The sequence below is a fragment of the Crotalus tigris genome, unplaced genomic scaffold, assembly GCF_016545835.1.
Source record: "Crotalus tigris isolate CLP2741 ecotype Arizona unplaced genomic scaffold, ASM1654583v1 scf7180000024506.7606697, whole genome shotgun sequence".
Lineage (NCBI taxonomy): Eukaryota > Metazoa > Chordata > Lepidosauria > Squamata > Viperidae > Crotalus > Crotalus tigris.
Window position 1 is genome coordinate 896,641 of NW_024100678.1, and position 20,687 is coordinate 917,327.

At 42.3% G+C, this 20,687-nt stretch overlaps 1 protein-coding gene across 2 annotated transcripts in view; it reads right to left on the minus strand.

The window, feature by feature from the left end:
- The window catches only part of LOC120303791 (stimulated by retinoic acid gene 6 protein-like), a 68,692-nt gene extending 51,441 nt beyond the window's left edge, over nt 1-17,251 (minus strand). For both annotated transcript variants that reach the window (XM_039333592.1, XM_039333591.1), the window contains exon 1: nt 16,815-17,251. In XM_039333592.1, the coding sequence (XP_039189526.1) occupies nt 16,815-16,834 (20 nt within the window). In that variant the 5' untranslated portion in view covers nt 16,835-17,251. The remainder of the gene's footprint in view (nt 1-16,814) is intronic.
- Between the last annotated feature and the right edge of the window lie 3,436 nt (nt 17,252-20,687).

Here is a 20,687-nt window from a genome sequence, read left to right on the forward strand (position 1 = left end):
TAGAAAGAGTCTAAATCAGGCATGTCAAACTCGCGACGTCACGTGATGTCACGTAATGTATCACAACTTTTTCCCCATTGCCGGCAATGGGGTGGGCGCAGTTTCAGTATGATGCATCCGGCCCACGGGCTGGCAGTTTAACATAACTGGTCTAAACTAGCCTTGTCTGTAAAGTTAATCCCAACACTAACCCATTGCCTTTCTGGACCTCAGCCACTTTTAAGATGTGTGGACTTCAGCTTCCAACATTCCATCATGCATCTCAAATATCTTTTTTTTTTTTAGTTTGGTTCTCCAGATAAATTAAATCTGGATTTCTACTTACCTGGATCCTATTGTAAGTGATTTCAAAATAAGTTTCATTGTCACTTAAAGGCATGTTGAATTCTGTTTTGCAAAGCATTCCTATGACAGAATCTTGGAAAGAGGCCAATATTGTTTTACTGCCAAAGGAAGGGCGGGACTTAAAATCGCATCTTAAACATCTTATATTTGCCAAGGTTGAGCAACAGTGTCTACAACAGTGGTTCTCAACGTTTGTGTGACGGCGACCCCCGTCACACAAATGTACTGCGCATGCGCGGGGCGCATGCACGGCGCTGCCCCCATGCACGGCGCGCATGCGTGGCGGTGCCCCAAGGGGGGGAAATGGCAGATCGCCTTCTTTGGCGACCCCCGTAAAATGGTCGATCGACCCCAAATGGGGTCGCGACCCATAGGTTGAGAACCGCTGGTCTACAACTACAAAACGTCAAGAAAATCTGTAGACAAGAAAGAGGGAATAACACTAGAAGATAGACAATTGGTTATTCAGATTAAAAACCAAAGTCCGGCTCATATAAAAAGAATATACAATGTTTTATTAGAGTTAGATTCGGAAACAGAATTGATTAAAGACTGTATGATTAAATGGGCTCAGAATATACAGGAGCCGATCTCATTGGATTTATGGGAGACAATTTGGATAAGAAATGTTAAATTTACACAAGCTCAAAATTTGAGAGAAAATTTTTATAAAATGTTTTATAGATGGCACTTAGATCCTAAAAAATTATCTTGTATGTATTCCAATATACAGCCCAAATGTTGGAGATGTGGCAACAATGATGCGACATACTTTCATATTTGGTGGAACTGTAAAAAAGTAAAGGCTTTTTGGATTATGATTTGGTGGAACATTCAAAAGATTTTTAGAAAAAAGATAAAGTTTACTCCTCAACTATTTTTACTTGGTATTTTTGTTGACTTAAATGAAAAAGAAACTACTTTGATGTTGAATTTATTAACTGCAGCAAGGTTACTAGTAGGTTTATATTGGAAGAAAGATTCCTTGCCTACTTTAGAAGAATGGATATTTAAAGTATCTAGTTTTGCAGAAATGGCAAAAATTTCTGCTTATTTAAAGGATCATACACAAGAAAGATATATTACTGTATGGGGAAGGTGGATAGATTATATTCAGAAAAAGTATGGAATTAAAAAGTTTCATTTATTTTATGAATGAATATTAAATATTATAGAGAATTGTTTTATAGGTTATGGAGTTAAAGGTTAATTATGATATTTTTTCTTCTTCTTTTTTCTCTTTTTCTTTTTTCTTAATTATTATAATTTTTTTTTTATTAACCCTGTATTCTGCTCTGGGAAGTGAAGGGAGGGGGGGTGGGAGGGAGGGTAAGGGGGGGTTTCTCTACTTTAAAATTTTATTGTATTTTTATAAATGATTGTATGTTTAAAAAATAAAAAATTTTCAATGACAAAAAAAAAAGAAAGAAAATCTGTGATTTACTGCCAAGGTATAGGTTGAGAACCTGGCAGAACTCAACCATAAATAGAAAATGTAGATGTGTTTCTAGACATACAAATGAGAAAACAAATCAAATATATTCCTTTGGTGGAAAGATTAAAATAATTGTGCGAGCTTTTATTTAAAGTAGTAACTTCCGTCCCTAAACATCTGAAGCTTCTTCCTTTGCAGCTCCCACCCATGTGAAATAAATATGACGGGTGGGGCACACAGGGGCAAAAGAGGAAATCCTACGTTACCCTTTTCAGTTCTGCAAAGAACACACACACACACACACACACAGTTACATGATCACATTTTGGGTGCTTGGCAACTGGCACACCTTTACAACCATTTGCATTGCTTCGTAAGTCATGTAACCACAATTTTCAATGTTTTGGCTTTGCAACATTCATTGGCTACATTGGTTCGCTTAAGGATCGTATGGTTTGCTTAATGACCATAGTGACTTGCTTTATGACCACTGTAACCCGCTTAACAACTGCAGCAACGTACAACCAAAATTATGGGTCCAGTTGTGGTTGTTAGGGGAGGACTAACTGTAAACAATAGAAACTGCCATTCTGCAAGCAACTTATGACTTGAGGATGGAATGGAATCAGGATTCCATCAAGGTCAATCCCACAACACTGCCTTTTATGGATCTTAAGCTTGATTGAGCCTCAGTTCTTAATCAACTTTTGGGTTTCCTTTTTAATTATTGTTGAAGAGTTTAGGACTTTTCAGATCAGCAAGATTTTCCTGTATTCATCGAGTCAGTTGCTTCCTCCTTAGCGGAGGACAATGCAAGTTAGATTTTTAAACACCTTTGAAATATAGGAAGCATTGGATTGTGCAGCAAAAGGGTACTCAGAATATAGATTTCAACAGTTACAATGGATTAAGGGTCCAAATTGATTTGGAAGTACAGGTAGTCCTTGACATATGACCACAACTGAGCCCGAAATTTCTGTTGCTAAGTGAAACACTTGTTAAGTGATTTTTGTGCTATTTTATGACATTTCTTGCCACAGTTGTTAAGTGAATCACTGCAGTTGTTAAGTTAGTAACACAGTTATTAAGTGAATCTGGCTTCCCCTACTGACTTTGTTGTCAGAAAAGGTGATCACATGACCCCGGGACACTGCAACTGTCATAAACTGTCAGTTGCCACGAGAGTTATTTTTGATCACGTGGCATTGGGGATGCTGCAATGGTCATTAAGTATAAAAAACAGTCATAAGTCACTTTTTCAGTGTCATTGTAACTTCGAACTGCCACTAAATGAACTGTTGTAAGTCAAGGACTTCCTTTATAGCTTTGATTTAATTAGAAATAATTTTCTAACAAATGAGAAAATGTCTGTTTTGGGAATTTTATGATAAGGGAGACCTTAAAGGTTGTGCACTAGGGGGAGCTACAGGATAAAGAGTGGAGCAGATTTCTATAAATTATTGTATATTTTTGGCCAATCTGTTGTTAATATATATATATAATCTCAATAAAATGGACCAAGCATGTTGTAATGAAGTTACAGATCAAAAAGAAGCTGCAACGGATAATTTTGAAATTCTTTGAAGGGGGATTTAACTGGGATAAGCTATATATGGAGAAAAACAGAAACTTACAAATAGAATTGATTTGCTCCCTAAATATGGTGCACAGCTATCAGGCAGTGGATGAATAGCTTATGTTTTGCTAAGGTTTTGAATGGTTTTTTTTTAGAGGCAATAAAAAAGGACAAAAGTTATTTATTGGATATACTAAATCTGTTGCTTTAAACTTTAAACTTTAAATCTGTTAAAAGTTTGAAAGACCTATGACTACAAAAACAAATGAACAGAAAACTAACTCTGGGGCTCTTTCTGAAGGGATTAAAAAGTGACACCCCTTCAGGGAAGATTTATCAAGTTAGTTTCTTTGATCATACTGTTCATCAGTATGATCAATGATGTTCATCAGTATGTCATATCGTGGCCTTAACAATCACACAAATTACTCACTCTGTGTCACTTAAGACTGCAATCTGCTCCAAAGAGGAAAATACCAATAGCACCTAGATATATATACTGTTCCAGTGCTTTATTAACACTCTCTGAGCAGTTTACAAAGTCAGCATATTGCCACCAACAATCTGGGTCCTCATTTTACCGACCTCAGAAGGATGGAAGGCTGAGTCGACTTTGAGCTGATCAAGATCGAACTCCTGGCAGTAGGCAGAGTTTGCCCGCAATACTGCATTCTAGCCATGAATTCATGCTTAGCGTTCAGAAAGTTACTCTCTTAGCCCCATATCTCCCGAGTGAACCCTAAAGCAGCACCATCAAGCCGTCTATGGGCTCTCCAGATGTTACTCTTCCATGCTAATGCATATGAAGAATGGTTGCAAGAACTGGGCATGGGTAGTATAGTGAAGGGAAGTACCAGGGGTGACATGATAGCAGGGTTCCAGTATTTGAGGGGCTGTCACAAAGAGGGGTCAACCTATTCTCCAAAACATCTGAAGGCAGGACCAGAAGCAACAGATGGAAACTAATCAAGGAGAGAAGCAACCTGAAACTAAGAGAAATTTCCTGAGTGTTAGAACAATTAATCAGTGGAACAACCTGCCTCCAGAGGTTGTGGGTATTTCATCACTGAGGTTTTTAAGAAGAGACTGGACAGCCACTTGTCAGAAATGGTATAAGGTCTCCTGCTTGAGCAGGGGGTTAGACTAGATCACCTACAAGGTTCCTTCCAACTTATTCTGTATCAGTTTCTTTGTTCAGGGTTAAAAGAAGAAAATAATTATACCTGGATTCCTTTATTGGACTTCTAGTGGCAGGGATGTTTAATAATCCTATGGATTTGTGTATTTTACTTAAGAAATATCCTATAGCAGTGGTTCTCAACCTGTGGGTCAGGACCCCATTTGGGGTCGAACGACTATTTCACGGGGGTCGCCAAACAACACAGTCTGCCATTTTTTTCCCCCTTTTCCTTAGCTGTGCTACTCCCTTTTATTCTATTGGCTCTTGAATAGAGTCTAATTCTATTGGCTTTCAAAAGCCAATAGGAATTGTCCAGGCTGTCTCTGCCCTGCTGAGCCCGCCAAAAGTCCCATTCTGCAAATGGTGCTGCACCAGTTGAGTAGTCCTCGACTTACGACCGGTTGAGTAGTCCTCGACTTATGACCGGTTGGGGGTCGCGGCATTAAAAAGGTTGAGAACCACTGTCCTATAGGGAGGCATAGAAATTGTATTTAGAGATGAGTTATGACCATAATGTGCATCCAAATTTCTTTTTCTGACAAAGAATTAAAGAATTAAATTGGGAGACTAAAATGGCCATTTCGAGCTCATTCTGCTCTCGTCAGTTAGCCACACCCTTTATGGGATTCGAACCTGGGCAGTTTACATACTAGGCAGTGATTTAACCACCAAGCCACAGGCTCTCCTCCCTCTTTGCCAGCTGAGTCAAGGGAGTATATGCAGGAAGTTTTTTTCAGACAGATGTCTAATTGATTACACCTTGACATTTTTTAACTGCTATACTGCAGTTTTACTTTTTACAATCTCTTTTGCCTTGCAAAAGAAATTTGGATTTGTAATGTTTCGCAGTTATGACTTGAGCCTGCTTAACGCCCCTAGTTGGGGGCTGCAAGGCAAAAGAGATTGTAAAAAGTAAAACTGCAGTATAGCAGTTAAAAAATGTCAAGGTGTAATCAATTAGACATCTGTCTGAAAAACTTCCTGCATATATACCGTATTTTCCGGCGTATAAGACGACTGGGCGTATAAGACGACCCCCAACTTTTCCAGTTAAAATATAGAGTTTGGGCTATACTCACTGTATAAGACTACCCCTCTTCCAACGCACACCAAATAAAAATTTAAAAACATCAGATTTGATTTCAATATGGTAATTTTAATTCAAATGTTTATGACATGCAGGTACTTAGCAGAAAAACTGTCATTTATAAACATAAGGCTGTCATCAAACATATAAACATAAAACAGTGCAAGTGGATTAAACTTTTCCTAATTCACTCTAAAGCTGAAAGGAAGGATAAGACAATAAAACCATGGGAGCTGCCATGCTGTTTGTTTTTTAAGCTGTCAACCAAACTGAACTGATGATGATAGGAGGAAGATAAAAAACAATAGAAAGAGCAAGTGCCGGGCAAGTCCCTGGCGAGTCAGCAACGCCCATCATAACTGCAAGCTATTTTTACAGGTTTTGCTTGTGTGACAGTTTCCTTTTAAAAGCCTTCAAAATCATCCTGTTCATCATCTGGTATCATAAAAATATCAATGACATCTTGTGGTACATTTGTAAGGCAGTCATGATATGGATCGAATTCCGTATCAGATGGTGTGGTCTCAGCTTCAGCTTCCTCTTCATCTTGCCACAAGTAGTCATCCTCCATACCATCTAATGAATTTGATATGCCACACTTCTTGAAAGACTTGATTACTGTTTCTGCATCAATATCATTCCAGGCTTTTATGACAAACTTGCACAAAACATCCAACTGTGGAGCACGCATGTTTCCTCCTTTTGTGAATGACTTTTCGCCGCTAACCATCCATTCATTCCACTGTTCTCGAATGCGATCTTTAAATGGCTTGTTTAGGCACACATCCAGTGGCTGTACCAACGATGTCAATCCTGCAGGAATAACTGCCGCATCTGTGTTTATTCTTGCAAGCCTTTGCTTGGTGCTGGGAGTTAAATGAGCCCTGAACATATCCCACACCAGTAGACTACGTTTTTGAAGAAGTCCACCTGGTCGCCTGCTCCCATACATTATCAAGCCATAGCTTTACCCCTTCTTCATCCATCCAGCCTTTTTCATTCACATGTACAAAACAACCAACAGGGAACTTGAGTTTCGGCATTGTTTTTCTTTTAAAAATAATCATTGGTCTCAGTTTGGCACCATCAGCTGTGCATCCTAGTACCACTGTAAAACTGGACTTCTCATGTCCTGTTGTTTTAATTAAAATTGTTTTTTCACCTTTTTGATGGACAGTTTTATTTCCAACCATATCAAAATTCATTGGAGTTTCATCCATATTTCCAATACTACTTAACGCATAGCCATGTTTAATGTGCTGTTGTATTACGTATCGATGGAAACTAATTACTTTGCTATCAAGATCTGCAGGTAATTTGTGTGCCATTTTTGTCTTTTGCCTCAGTACCATATTATGCCTTTTCAAGAATCTAGTACACCAAGATACTGTGGCCTTAAATCTGTTGCTGTGATCTGGGTTAGATTTGGCCCACTGAAGTGCAGACAAACATATTTTATTTCGTGTCACTACATAACCATTTTGGCGATGCTCATTCACCATGTCTGCTACATGTTTTTCAAGTTCTGGCCAATGTGGGGTGCCTCTTCTTAATGCACACTTACCCCTTGCCATACTCTTTAACGCTTTTTCATTTGCTTTCCAGTCCCGAACCATCTTTTCTGTTACTCCATATTGTCTTGCAGCAGCACAGTTATTATGTTCCATGGCAAAGTTTACAACTTTAAGTTTGAAACTGGCTTTATATTTCCTTCTTCTTGCTGGTGGAGCCATGATGGCATCTTGACTGTTGGACATTTGTATACAGTACTGTATGTACTGGTGCTCTACTGTATGAACTGGTACAGATACTGGTGCTGTACTGTACCGGTACATACCCAGTATACAACAACCAGCCAATCATGGCAAGCGATATACCTTATCACTGGCAAGCGATGTACCTTACTGGTGATTGGCTTGTTGTTGTATACAAAGCCTGGTTGGATTGGGTGGGTCAGCTCTCCCTGCCTGCCCAGCCCTCCCTGTCGTCTTATATGCCCTAGGGAAAAAAATGGACAAGCTAATACACCCTTTCGCTGAAGAAGGGGAGAGGGATGGAGGAAAGGGAGCGAAGTTTTCTGAGTTCTCATTGGCCACCTGTAAGCCCAAATGAGTACAGTATTCTCTCCTCCGCAGGCGCCCTTTTATGCCAGTGCTGAGTGTGTGCGTGCGCGTGGCATGCATGTGACTCCCGCGGGCTGCGCACCGGGATCTCCGGAGACTGGATCTCCTCCTCTTGGTCTTCCATCCCATGAATTCTAGCCGGTTTCAGGCTAGTATTTACTGCAACTCTCTCGGGCCCCGCCCGTCTTTCTGACATATACACGTGCGCACACACACACATGCCTTCTTTCCCTCCTCCCTCTCCCTCCAATCCTTCCCAGCTCAGAAAGCAGCGAGGAGAACACACACACACAACACACAAACACACACACACGCATGCAGACACGCCTCCTTTCTCCCTCCAATCCTTCCTTCCCACCCCGATTTCCAGCTCGGAAAATGCAATCCTTCCCAGCTCAGAAAGCAGCGAGGAGAAGCGTGCACACACACACACATGCACACACGCCTCCTTTCTCCCTCCAATCCTTCCTTCCCACCCCGATTTCCAGCTCGGAAAATGCAATCCTTCCCAGCTCAGAAAGCAGCGAGGAGAAGCGTGCGCACACACACACACACACAACACACACACACACACATGCACACACGCCTCCTTTCTCCCTCCAATCCTTCCTTCCCACCCCGATTTCCAGCTCGGAAAATGCAATCCTTCCCAGCTCAGAAAGCAGCGAGGAGAAGCGTGCGCACACACACACACAACACACACACACACACACACAACACACACATGCCTCCTTTCCCTCCTCCCTCTCCCTCCAATCCTTCCCTCCCACCCTGATCTCCAGCTCGGAAAGATTGAGACCCACAGGCATTTACCAGCCTGTGACTTCAAGTTAGCAAAAAGCAGCTACAAACCACAAGCCTGCTAGAGGTGAGCCGCGGGGACGGATTGCTGAAACAAACAGCTTAGAGTTTAATTGCTCTCCCCACTGCCACTCTACCAATCAAGGACTCTTTTTGAGTGAGGGGGGGAGAGAAAACTTGATGAGTAATATACCAAACCACATGTGTAAAGGAATAAAATAGAATACCCGTATTTTCCGGCGTATAAGACGACTCGGCGTATAAGACGACCCCCAACTTTTAAGAAGGTTTTTGTGGCCTAGAAAGTCGTCTTATACGCCGGAAAATACGGTGTGTGTGTGTGTGTGTGTGTATATATTATATATATATATATATATATACACACACACACACACACACACACACACACATATATATATGTAGGTCTTTGGTTGTTCGGGTTTTCTCCCGCGTAAAATTGGAAGTGTCTTGGCGACGTTTCGACGAAGTCCCATTCGTCATCTTCAGGCTGGTGTTTTCAGCTTCGTGCTTCGAGCAGCAATGTGTGGTCTTAGCTGTTTCTTCCTTTTAACTGCCAGTGGGGGTATGAACTGATTGGGTGGGAGCTTGGCTGTGTTCTGATTGGGTGGAGGTGTGTTCTGATTGGTTAGGGGCTTGGCTGTGCTCTGATTGGCTGGGGGGTTGGCTGTGCTCTGATTGGCTGGGGGAGTGTTCTGTTTGGTTGTGCTCAGGTTAGTCTGAGTTGCAGAGGGGTTTAAGATTTTGGGCTGCCTTGCTATTTTTTGGCTTCGCGTTGTGGTCGTGCCTCATTTTCATGGAGGGTGTCAGTTTGCTTCATGTATGGATTGGAGGGGTTTAAAGTGGCTAATGATGCAGCTGTGGTCTGGCTTCTGGTTTGTGGTCGTGCCTCATCATCGGTGTGGCTTTGGGTTTGTTTTTTGCGTGGATGTGTGGTGGTGACATCCTGTGTGGTTTTTGTGAGTGTGGGTCTGGTATCATTTTTTGTGTTAGGGAGTCGTTTGTCAATAAGGGCGGGTTTCCAAATGGCTGGTAGGCGGGAGGTATCATCTCGCTTGTTCATGCTGTGTGGGCGTTTTTCTATCTCGATGGCTTCTCTGATTATTCTGTTATTAAAATGTTCACTTTTGGCAATGGTTCTGGTATTTTTAAAGTCAATTTCATGTCCTGTGGCTTTAAGGTGTTGGACCAGGGAAGATGTTGGTTCCTCTTTTTTGACTGAGTTCTTATGTTCTTCAATGCGTGCACTTATTCTTCTGTTGGTTTGTCCGATGTATGTGGTGGGACAAGTGGTGCATGGGATTTCGTATACTCCTTGATTTTCTAATTCAATTTTATCTTTGGGGTTTCTAAGGATGGTGGATATTTTTCTGTTTGTGCAGAATGCTGTTTTGATGTTGTGTTTATGGAGGATCTTACTGATTCTGTCTGTGGTGCCTTTTATGTATGGGAGGAGGGCTTTGCCGTTTTCTTGTTCTTCGTCTTGGATTTTAGTGGGGGTTTCTTTTTGGATTAGGTTTGTAATCTTATTTCTTTGGAATCCATTGGATGTTAGTACATTGGTGAGAGTGTGTAGTTCGGTTTTTAGGTGTTGTTCGTCAGCTAAGCGTTTTGTTCTGGAGATGAGCACAAATCAGAGCACAGCCACGCCCCTAACCAATCAGAACACACCTCCACCCAATCAGAACACAGCCAAGCTCCCACCCAATCAGTTCATACCTCCACTGGCAGTTAAAAGGAAGAAACAGCTAAGACCACACATTGCTGCTTGAAGCACGAAGCTGAAAACACCAGCCTGAAGATGACGAATGGGACTTCGTCGAAACGTCGCCAAGACACTTCCAATTTTACGCGGGAGAAAACCCGAACAACCAAAGACCTACATACAAACACCCGCAAAAACCTCAGAAAACATATATATATATATATATATATATATATATATATATATATATATATATATATATATATATATACACACACACATACATACACACATACACACATACATTGCTTACTGGTGTACACCGCTTACAGAGTGCTTGCACTTAAAGTGGTATATAAGTCTCATAAATAAATAAATAAATAATTGGGAATTTCTGTTGCTAGGTAAGATAGTTGTTGTGAGTTGCACCAGAGTTGCACCACTCCCGCCACAGTTATTAAGCAAGTTACTGCAGTTGTTAAGTGAGTCATATAGTTATTAAATGAATGCAGCTTTCCTCCATTGATTTTGCTTATCAGAAGCCAGCTAGAAAAGTCACAAATGGTGATCACGTGACCATGGGAATACAGTGGTTCTCAACCTGTGGGTCGGGACCCCATTTGGGGTCGAACAACCATTTCACGGGGGTCACCAAACAAGGCTGTCCGCCATTTTTTCTCCCTTTTCTTTGGCCACGCCCCTGGCACCCGGTTATGTATAAGTGGTTGGGGGTCACCACAACATGGGGAACTGTATTATGGGGTCGTGGCATTAGAAAGGTTGAGAACCACTGCCTTAATAGAAAACTTAGCAAATTGTGATGTTATTTATAAACTAAAGAACAATATATTGTTACATTATAAACCTATAGAAACTGTAAAAATATGTATACTTTTAAAAAGAAACCTAGCCCATTATAGAAAAAACAAAGCTATATGGGGAAGAGATGGGGGGAAACCCCATATATTAAATACGCAGAAAGCAACATGAAAAAGAAAAAAGAGAGGGGAAAAACAGGATATGGAGAGCAGGAGAGAAAAAAACTCTTTAAACTAACAGCAGAATACCTAAATATTATCTGTCTGTCTCTCTATCTATATTATTAAGTTTTATTTTTATTTCTGAGATCTTAAGAAGTAATTATTTGGCAAAATGCCACTGTATTTCAAAGCAATTTGGCCAGAAGCATTAGATTCAACATTAGATATTACTATAAAATTGTTTCTACTCAGCTCACCCAATCAACTTCTTATATGTAGAATCATGATGTCCTATAGAATAACTTGTGCCTGCCCTGTGGAATAACTTCCTTCCAGAAATAATCTGTGAATCAGCACCCTTCCTGTTAGCCTTCGGTAAGGCCTTCAAGACCTGATTGTTCTCCCAGGCACTTGAGCCAAGAAGTAAATGAGCTCTGCTGCTTAATGCTAGTTTTTATAAACTGGTATTACTGTTATAACCTTGAACATTGTGGTTTCGATTGTTAAAAGTGTTGTTTCAACAATGAAAACCACCCAGAGTCACTGCTGTCAGATGTATAGCTAGATCAGGGGTGTCAAACTCAATTTCATTGAGGGCTGCATCAGCATTGAGGTTGCCCTCGGAGGGGCCAGGTGGGTGTGACCAGGGTGGGTGCAGCCTACTGGGTGGGCGTGGATGGAGTAGGTGTGGCCTACTGGGTGGGCATGGCCAGCTCTACATCGTTCGCATCAAGGATGCCTTGTGGGGGCCTGGGCAGCAGTGGGACATATCTAAGGGTCTCTGGCAGAAGGGGGTGGGACCAGGGCAAGCGCCAAGGCATGGTCCATTTCTTCATTCCTCACAAAGGGTGACATATCCCCAACATGCACCCAGGGGGCGGGGCCAATGCAGCAGGGGCTGGTTCCTCGCTGTTTCTAGACGGCCTTGTGGAGCTAAGACTGAATGCGTTTCAGCATAGAGGGCCACTACAAAATTGTACATTGGCTCCTGGGCCAGCCTGGGCCAGGGCCAAGGCAGTGGGGGCCGTTTCTTCACTGTTTCCAGGAGGGCTTCGCAGGCCACATGAAACCACTTCGCGGGCCGCATCCGGCCCCCGGGCCTTGTGTTTGACATGTCTGAGCTAGATCAATGATAGACTGGTTGGTTGGTAGTTTGATTGATTGACTGATTGATCTAACTAACCAACTTTATGGCTCCAGTATATGGAGTATTCACATACTTATTTCAAGGTGCAGAAACCACATTTATTATGTAAGTGGCACAATGAAGCTTTCAGTAAGATACAATGGCAGAGCAAAAAAGGAGCTGATTTTGCACTGGATATGGTCTATGACCAAGATGGCGAACCTGTGGCACACAGAGCCCTCTCTGTGGGCACGCGCACATCACCCCAGTCCTAGGTCTTCAGCTGGGTTTATAAAACCTTTTCGCTTTAGGCCTCTGCCATGTGCAAAAAAAAAAAAGGTTCAATCAATCAATCAATTTCAACTTCTCGCGGGGAAAAAAAGATATTGCAAAGTTGGAATTGATTGATTTAACTTTTTAGTCCCACCCAGTCTGCCATTACTACCGCAGCCACGCCCATCCAATGGGCCACACCCACCCGGCACCCGATGATACATAAGTCGGTTTTGGGTTGCAGTTTGGGCACTCGGTCTCTAAAAGGTTCGCCATCACTGGTCTATGACTAAGACTGGCACAAAGCTACTTCTCAATACAAAACAAACAGAGCTTGGTTCACACATCAGACTCAAACAAAATGTCAACTTTTTTAGAATTTGGCTAATATTGCTGGTAATACAGCTGAAAGGCTCATGACTTGCTTCCTGGCCCCTCAAATCTCCTCAGTCCTACCTCAACAGCACTAAACAAATGCATTCCTCTTCAACATAACTTTCACTGGCAATGCTAATAAAACCAGAAGGCTTTTAATCTGATTCTTAGGGAGAAAAGAGGCAGCTTGGCAGTTACCCATTTCTTCCATTGAAGATTGTTTTTTCTACAGTATATATTCAGTTATGTGTGAGAGGTTGTCCATGCATGTGTGTACAGCTGTTTGGGGAAGAAATATGTGTATTATTTTATTAAGAAAATTTACATAGTCGTCCAACTCACAACAGGTGGCCCTGGGAGGCTTGCAACGTTTTTTAAAAATCTACTGCATACTAAAACCCATAATAAAACCTTTACCCAACCACCCATGGCAGCAACAGCACAATCAAATCAACCAAGCAATCAGCTCCATCTCCATTTAACTATGAGCCAGCAGTGTGCTGCAGCTGCCAAAAAAGCCAACACAGTGCTAGGTTGCATTAACAGAGGGACAGAATCAAGATCACGTGAAGTGTTGATACCACTTTAGAATGCCTTGGTAAGGCCACACTTGGAATACTGCATCCAGTTTAAGTCACCACGATGTAAAAAAAATGTTGAGACTCTAGAACAGGAATGTCAAACTGGTGGCCTGTGGGCTGGATGCGTCATGTGCAGGCCACGCTCTGCAAAGGCAAAAACCATTGTGATGCAACCCCATACATCATGTGACGCGATCGATTTCTAGACCTGTGCTCTAGAAATAGTGCAGAGAAGAGCAACAAAGATGATCAGGGGACTGGAAGCTAAAACATATAAAGGACCGTTACTGGAATTGGGCATGTCTAGTTTAATGAAGAGAAGGACCAGGGGTGACACGATAGCAGTGTTCCAATATCTCAGGGGCTGCCACAAAGAAGAGGGAGTCAAGCTATTCCCCGAAGCACCTGAAGGCAGGACAAGAAGCAACGGATGGAAACTAACCAAAGAGAAGCAATCTAGAACTAAGGAGAAACTTCCTGACAATTTGTCAGAACAATTAATCAGTGGAACAACCTGCCTCCAGAAGTTGTGAATGCTCCAACACTGGAAGTTTTTAAGGGACTGGACAACCATTTGTCTGAAGTGGTATAGGGTTTCCTGTCTGAGCAGGGGGTTGGACTAGAAGACCTCCAAGGTCCCTTCCAACTCTGTTATTCTATTCTATTCTATTCTATTCTAATTCCATTCCAGCTTAAACTGGCCAGTCTCTAACAATTTGAAACTATCAAAGTCAAGCCTCTTGACTTTTCCAAGATGGATTCTCGGATCATGCTGTTTGTTTGATTTTGATTTAAATGAGATAGGTGAAGCCAGCTATTATAATTTAGTAACTAAAGTATATGGATTGGTGTGACGTGTGAATCCAGCTAGTCTACACTTATTTTGATTTTTGGCAACAGGTCTTATATAGTAACAGTAACTTGTATCTTATATGGCACAAGTTTTTCAATGGCTTTTTTTCTGTCCCAAACATTTTATAAATATTGGCCATTTTGTTTGTCCATTAAACAACTTTGTATTTAGTCCTAGATACTGCATTCAATTTCATTCTGAAGAATGCACAATGGGCTATTTGATCCATTCTTCAGGGCACTAGGACTTGGTAAACAAAGGGTGGTTAAAAGAATAAATAGCTTAACTTAGCTAGTATGAATCTGGGCAATATGCCGACAAAAAGATACAATCTCTCTATGTTCATTGTGTAGCAGTCATATTTTAAATAAATGGATAATTTGGGAGCACCTTACATCAACAACCTGGTGGCAAAAATAGGAATTAATATCCTATTCATACATTGGGATTAGAAATTTCTGGTCCTTAATTTCTCAATTTACAACAGTTCATTTAGTGTCCATTCAAAGTTACAGAAGCACTGCAAAAAGTGGTTTATGACCATTTTTCACATGACGATTGCAACATCCCCGTGGTCACATGATCCAAATTCAGATCATTGGCGACTGGTTCATATATATGATGGTTGCCCTGTTCTGGGGACATGTAATCAGTTTTTGCGATCTTCTGACCAGCAAACTCAATAGGGAAGCCAGATTCACTTAACGACCGTGTTACTAACTTAACAACTGCAATGATTCACTTAATGACTGTTGCAAGAAAGGTTGTAAAATGACAGAAAACTCACTCAACAAACATTTCACCTAGCAACACAAATGTTGGGCTCAATTGTGGTCGTCACGCGAGACTTACTGTGCAACATTAATTGTCCTGGTTGGTCTTCAATGAGTTTGGTGTGATGCATCCCCTATTATCCTTAAAGTATCCAGGTTTCACTAATTGTGTGACTTATTTTTCAAACTCTTCTAAAAATTAGGCTTTTCTAGAGACTGAGTTTTAGACAGCTTGAGGGTCCCTTGGATTGTATCTGGAGCCAGACTATGGGGGAAAATACTTTTATAACACTGGTACAGCTAGAGACAATTTAAACCTGTCTCCTCATGGGCTAAGAATGGAATTAAGGCAGTGAAGAGACCCATCAAGGACAGGGGGAAGGAGTGTGCCAGAACATATTCATGCTTCAGTTGCTGCAAATGGGCCAAGGCCCAACCCAGGTTTTCCTGGAAGATAGTCAAAAGACCTCACCTGACTTATCAACTAGAGCAGTAGTTCTCAACCTGTGGGTCGGGACTCCATTTGGGGTCGAACGACCATTTCACGGAGGTCACCAAACAACACAGTCCGCCATTTTTTCCCCTTTTCCTTAGCTGTGCTACTCCCTTTTATTCTATTGGCTTTTGAAAGCCAATAGAATAGACTCTCTTGAATAGAGTCTAATTCTATTGGCTTTCAAAAGCCAATAAGAATTGTCCAGGCTGTCTCTGCCCTGCTGAGCCCGCCAAAAGTCCCATTCTGCAAACGGTGCTGCACCAGTTGAGTAGTCCTCGACTTACGACCGGTTGAGTAGTCCTCGACTTACAACTGGTTGGGGGGGGTCGCAGCATTAAAAAGGTTGAGAACCACTGAACTAGAGATAGGAGCAGAGCATCAAATTTCACACATAGAGTGTGCTGCATTTTGATTTGGGGGGGGGGAGAAACTCCAAGCCTCTTCTGACAGCCACCGGCAGGACGGCCCTTCTCCATCTTTCCTAAAAACGTGTTCCCTCCATTAGGGAGAAACCTAGGAAAGAGTTAAAACCCCTCCCCTAAATTGTTTCAATTACAAGCAAGCCGGTGGGGGGAGGGAGGAAAGAGAGAGAGAAGAGGCAGACAGCCAAAAAGAGAGATAGAGAAGATAGAGAGAAGCAACAGGAGCGACTGTCCTTCCATCCACTTTTATTTCGTAATGGCGCCCTGATCATTTACCCAGATCTCTACTTCACATTATTTGGAAGTTTGGGAGGCGGCTATTTTCCCCCTCGCTTTTATCTCTCTCCCCTCCCCCCCCACCATGCTCTTTTAACCTGGAGCGTTCCTGCTTCAGTTGCATCAGAGGCCTTAAAGCTCTGCCCTCCACCCCAGCCCCGAACCCGACGGCAGAGCTTCCCCAGCCTTTAATCTCCCGCGCGAACTCAACCCAAGAGATACAAAGAAGCTGATCGGAAAGGGCCGTGCAGCCACTCGCGGCTCAGTCTTCCGTCCCAGCCTTTTTCCCACTACTAGCGGAAAACTGATCCAACTTTTCTGCGTTTACCCCCCACCCCACCCACCCACACACACATCCAAACCTGCCTCGGTAACAATTTCCAACTTACTCGAAATCGCCATCAGCCATGGTCTTGCAGAAGAAGGCTGAACGAGGAGATGCAGTAGGCTTATAAAGGACCGCTTTTCCTAAACTTGGATTAAGCCGGGCGACGCTTCAAGTCCTTCGCAGGCGAAGTTGCTGCGCTCTCCGCCTAACAACGTAAAGCTCTCTGCGTTCAAATCGTCCCTTCGGGCGGGGTGCCAGTCAGCCGAAAGAAGCCGTCAGGGTGTAGTCAGGCACTTTGGTTGAAAGCGATTTCCTCTTCTCTCCGCCCGCTGCGATTTCAACGCGAGTTGATCCCCAGGGGGATCCGGGAAGGGGCTGGTTGGTTCTCCACGAGCACAGAAACCTCGCTCCCGCACCCTCTTTCTGGACGGGTGCTTCCTGCAGATATGCCTTCCCCAGCATTGGGCTCCCAGAAGTGTCCGGCTGCAGCACCGACCATCATCCCCAGCCACGTACAAAATCGTTGTGGATGTTTTTTTGTTTTTAGGATAGGACATATTTGATTTAACGGGTCTAAAATCAAAACATACACAATAGGCTCATTCGAGCGTGCTAAAGCAACGATTGCAAACGGCTAACAAACCAAGCCAAAAAATAATAATGATTGCAAAATGATAACAACAAAACCCATTTTTTTTAAAAAAATGTGTTTCTGTTGGAAGAAAAAGGGCTGAGCTCTAAGCAGGAATTTCAACCATCTTGTTTAAAATACTTTAAAAATAATAAAAGAAAAAACAACACAAATACAATTATAATGCAGAAGCATGCTTTTTTAAAAAAAAAACAAAACCTCACAAATCCTGAAAAGTGCTTTTAAAAAAAAAAAAGAAAGAAAGAAAACAAAAAATGCAAAGTATATAATAGTTATAATTCTATACATATCTAAATATTACTAAAGTGTATACATATTTATAATACATTTGTATAACATCATTCATCTTTAACTTACAGTATAGATGAGTTCCCATTTCATTATATTTGTCCATACAAAGTTTACATCTAGGCAATCCATCCACTCATAGGAGTGAATGGACCATTTCTCTTTACAATGCTACAGTATCAGTCTCTTGGCTACAGCAAGGGCAAGGAGAGTACATTTACATTATTCAGTTGTTAAATTCCATATAATAGTTAATATACAGGTAGTCCTTGACTTACGACCACAACTGAGCCAAAAATTTATGTTGCTAAGTGAGACATTTGTTAAGTGAGTTTTGCCCCATTTTATGACCTTTCTTGCCACAGTTGTTAAGTGAATCATTGCAGCTAGTAGTACGGTTGTTAAGTGAATCTGGCTTCCCCATTGACTTTGTTGTCAGAATATCGCAAAAGGGGATCACATCGCAGTCATAAATATCAGTCAGTTGCCAAGCATCCTAATTTTGATCACGTGACCATGGGGATGCTGCAACTGGCCATAAGTGTGAAAAAGACTCATAAGTCACTTTTCTCAGTGCTATTCTAATTTTGAACAGTCACTAAATGTAACTTGTAAGTCAAGGACTACATGTAATTCGAGAGAATATTATCCTCTGAAATTTTTAACATTTGCCACGCACTCATATTTATATAATCTACTATTTTCCCAGAATAGGACATTGTAAAAACCTGCGCCTTAAAGAATCATCCTTATTACATCTCCAATAAAATGCTTAGATCAGTGGTTCTCAACCTTTTTAATGCCGCAACCCCCAACCGGTTGTAAGTCGAGGACTACTCAACCGGTCGTAAGTCGAGGACTACTCAACTGGTGCAGCACCGTTTGCAGAATGGGACTTTTGGCGGGCTCAGCAGGGCAGAGACAGCTTCGACAATTCCTATTGGCTTTTGAAAGCCAATAGAATTAGACTCTATTCAAGAGTAAAAGATGTAAAAGAGTAAAAGATGTGTTATATGAGTAAATGAACTACTACACATAACTATTCAAGTCACTGCATTTTGGATCAATTGTAGCCTCTCAAAGGCAGCCCCATGTTAGAACATATGCAATAATCAAAACAAGTCTTGATCAAGGAATAAGTGATTATAAGCAGGGCATCTTGATCCAAGAGAAATCATGACTAGTACACAAGATGCAATATATAAAGGCTTCTAACTATGGTTAGTAAAAGTGCAGTAGACTTTTTGGGCATAGGGAGGAAAAAGGCAAAGAAGAAATGTTAGAAATCTACTTTATTGAATCAGGTTTATGTGACCACTCTGTGTTAACCTAATAATTCCGGGCAGTTTGATAGGATTTTCATATACAAAAACAAAGTTCCCCAACTTTTTTCCACTATTTGTCCATCGGTCCCACAAGGAAAAACCATGAATTCCAGTTCCACTTTAGGCATGAAGTCAGCTGGATGACCTTGGGCCAGTCCTCCTCACTCTGCCTTAGAAAGCAAATCATGGCAAACCACTACTAGGAAAAAAAACTTGCCAGGAAAATTGCACAGATTAGTCCAAGCAGTTGCCAGGGGTCAACACTAAGGCCCAATAACAACCTAATAACAATCATTCATAGGACACACTCCTTTCCAAAATATTCATTGTTTGTATTCTTTTCCTAAATTCCTAATGTCTATATACCCACAGCAGAACGGGTGGAGAAAAACAATTTTAAGGCCAGAAAGGTTATGGATTCTGGCAAATGCCATAATAGATTAGACTCGACTCAATACTTATTACTATGTAGTCTAGAAGCAGCAGAATAAATCACTTTCCCCCCCCCCAAAAAAGAAGAGGATGGGCAGAAAAAATCCACTCAAGAACATTTCTTGGGTGTGGAACTGGATTAACTGAGGTTATTTGTTCAAAGAGAAAGAACTGAACCAACAGCGGTGTTATGTCCTGAGCCTGTGCAAGCAGGCTCGGGGCATTGCAAATGGTCCCGGGCAGGTGCAAGCTGCCCGGGACCAGGCAGGCTGTCGCCAGTACTTGTGCGCATGCGCAAGTGCTGGCGTGCCAAAAGTTGCAGATTGACCTGGGAAAGGCCTAGTTTTGGGCGTTGCCGGCGTCTTCCAACTGTAAGCTGAACTAAGAATAAAGAAGTTCTGAGAACTACAACTGCTTCTCGTGTCTTGCCATTTCGCGAAGGACGTAACACTGGCGACGAAGGTGGGATGCCTTACATCAACAAAAGGTGTAAGCTTACCCGAGTGAGTCCTGAGCGGCAGGAACGGCGTTGACTCGGCAGCTACCCGCCAATCCAGCGTGCATTCGGGGGTAGGCTGGCTGATAGACCCTTCCTTCTACAAAATGGCAAAAATTGGAAGGCTTTCGGAATTCGACGTCTCACATCCAGAGAGGTGGGAGTCCTACGTAGCCAGGGTGGAAAACTATCTCAAGGTAAATCAAGTACGGGAAGATAGTTTAAAGGCTGCCACCCTGCTGTGCGTTTGCGGTCAAGACGCATTCGAAATCGCTGAGAACCTTGCAGCACCTGTTCCTCTAGAGTCTGTCAGCTACGCAGATCTAAAAAAGCTACTGAAGGAGCACTTCCAGCCCAAGATGTCCGTCATCGCGTGGTGCCACACCTTTGAGCAGAGGGATCAACGAGCCGGAGAATCGGCCAAGGAGTACATCGCCGCGCTGAGGAAAGCCGCCAAACATAGCGAGTTCAAGGACCTCGAAGAACGACTGAGGGACAGATTTGTATGCGAACTAAGGCATAGGGAGTTACAACAGAGACTTTTTGCCAAGGAGGACTTGTCATTCCAAGATGCCTTGAGAGAGGTCACCGCAGAAGAAGCAGCGGGCGGCGCCATCAAGAACATGCGGCCGATCAGAAGCAGTCCTGATGCTGCGTCCGTGCACCAGGAAGAAGTCCAAAGGAACTCTGAGGAGGATCCTGATGAGGAAGTGGACCGTCTCCACCCCACAAAGGAAGGGA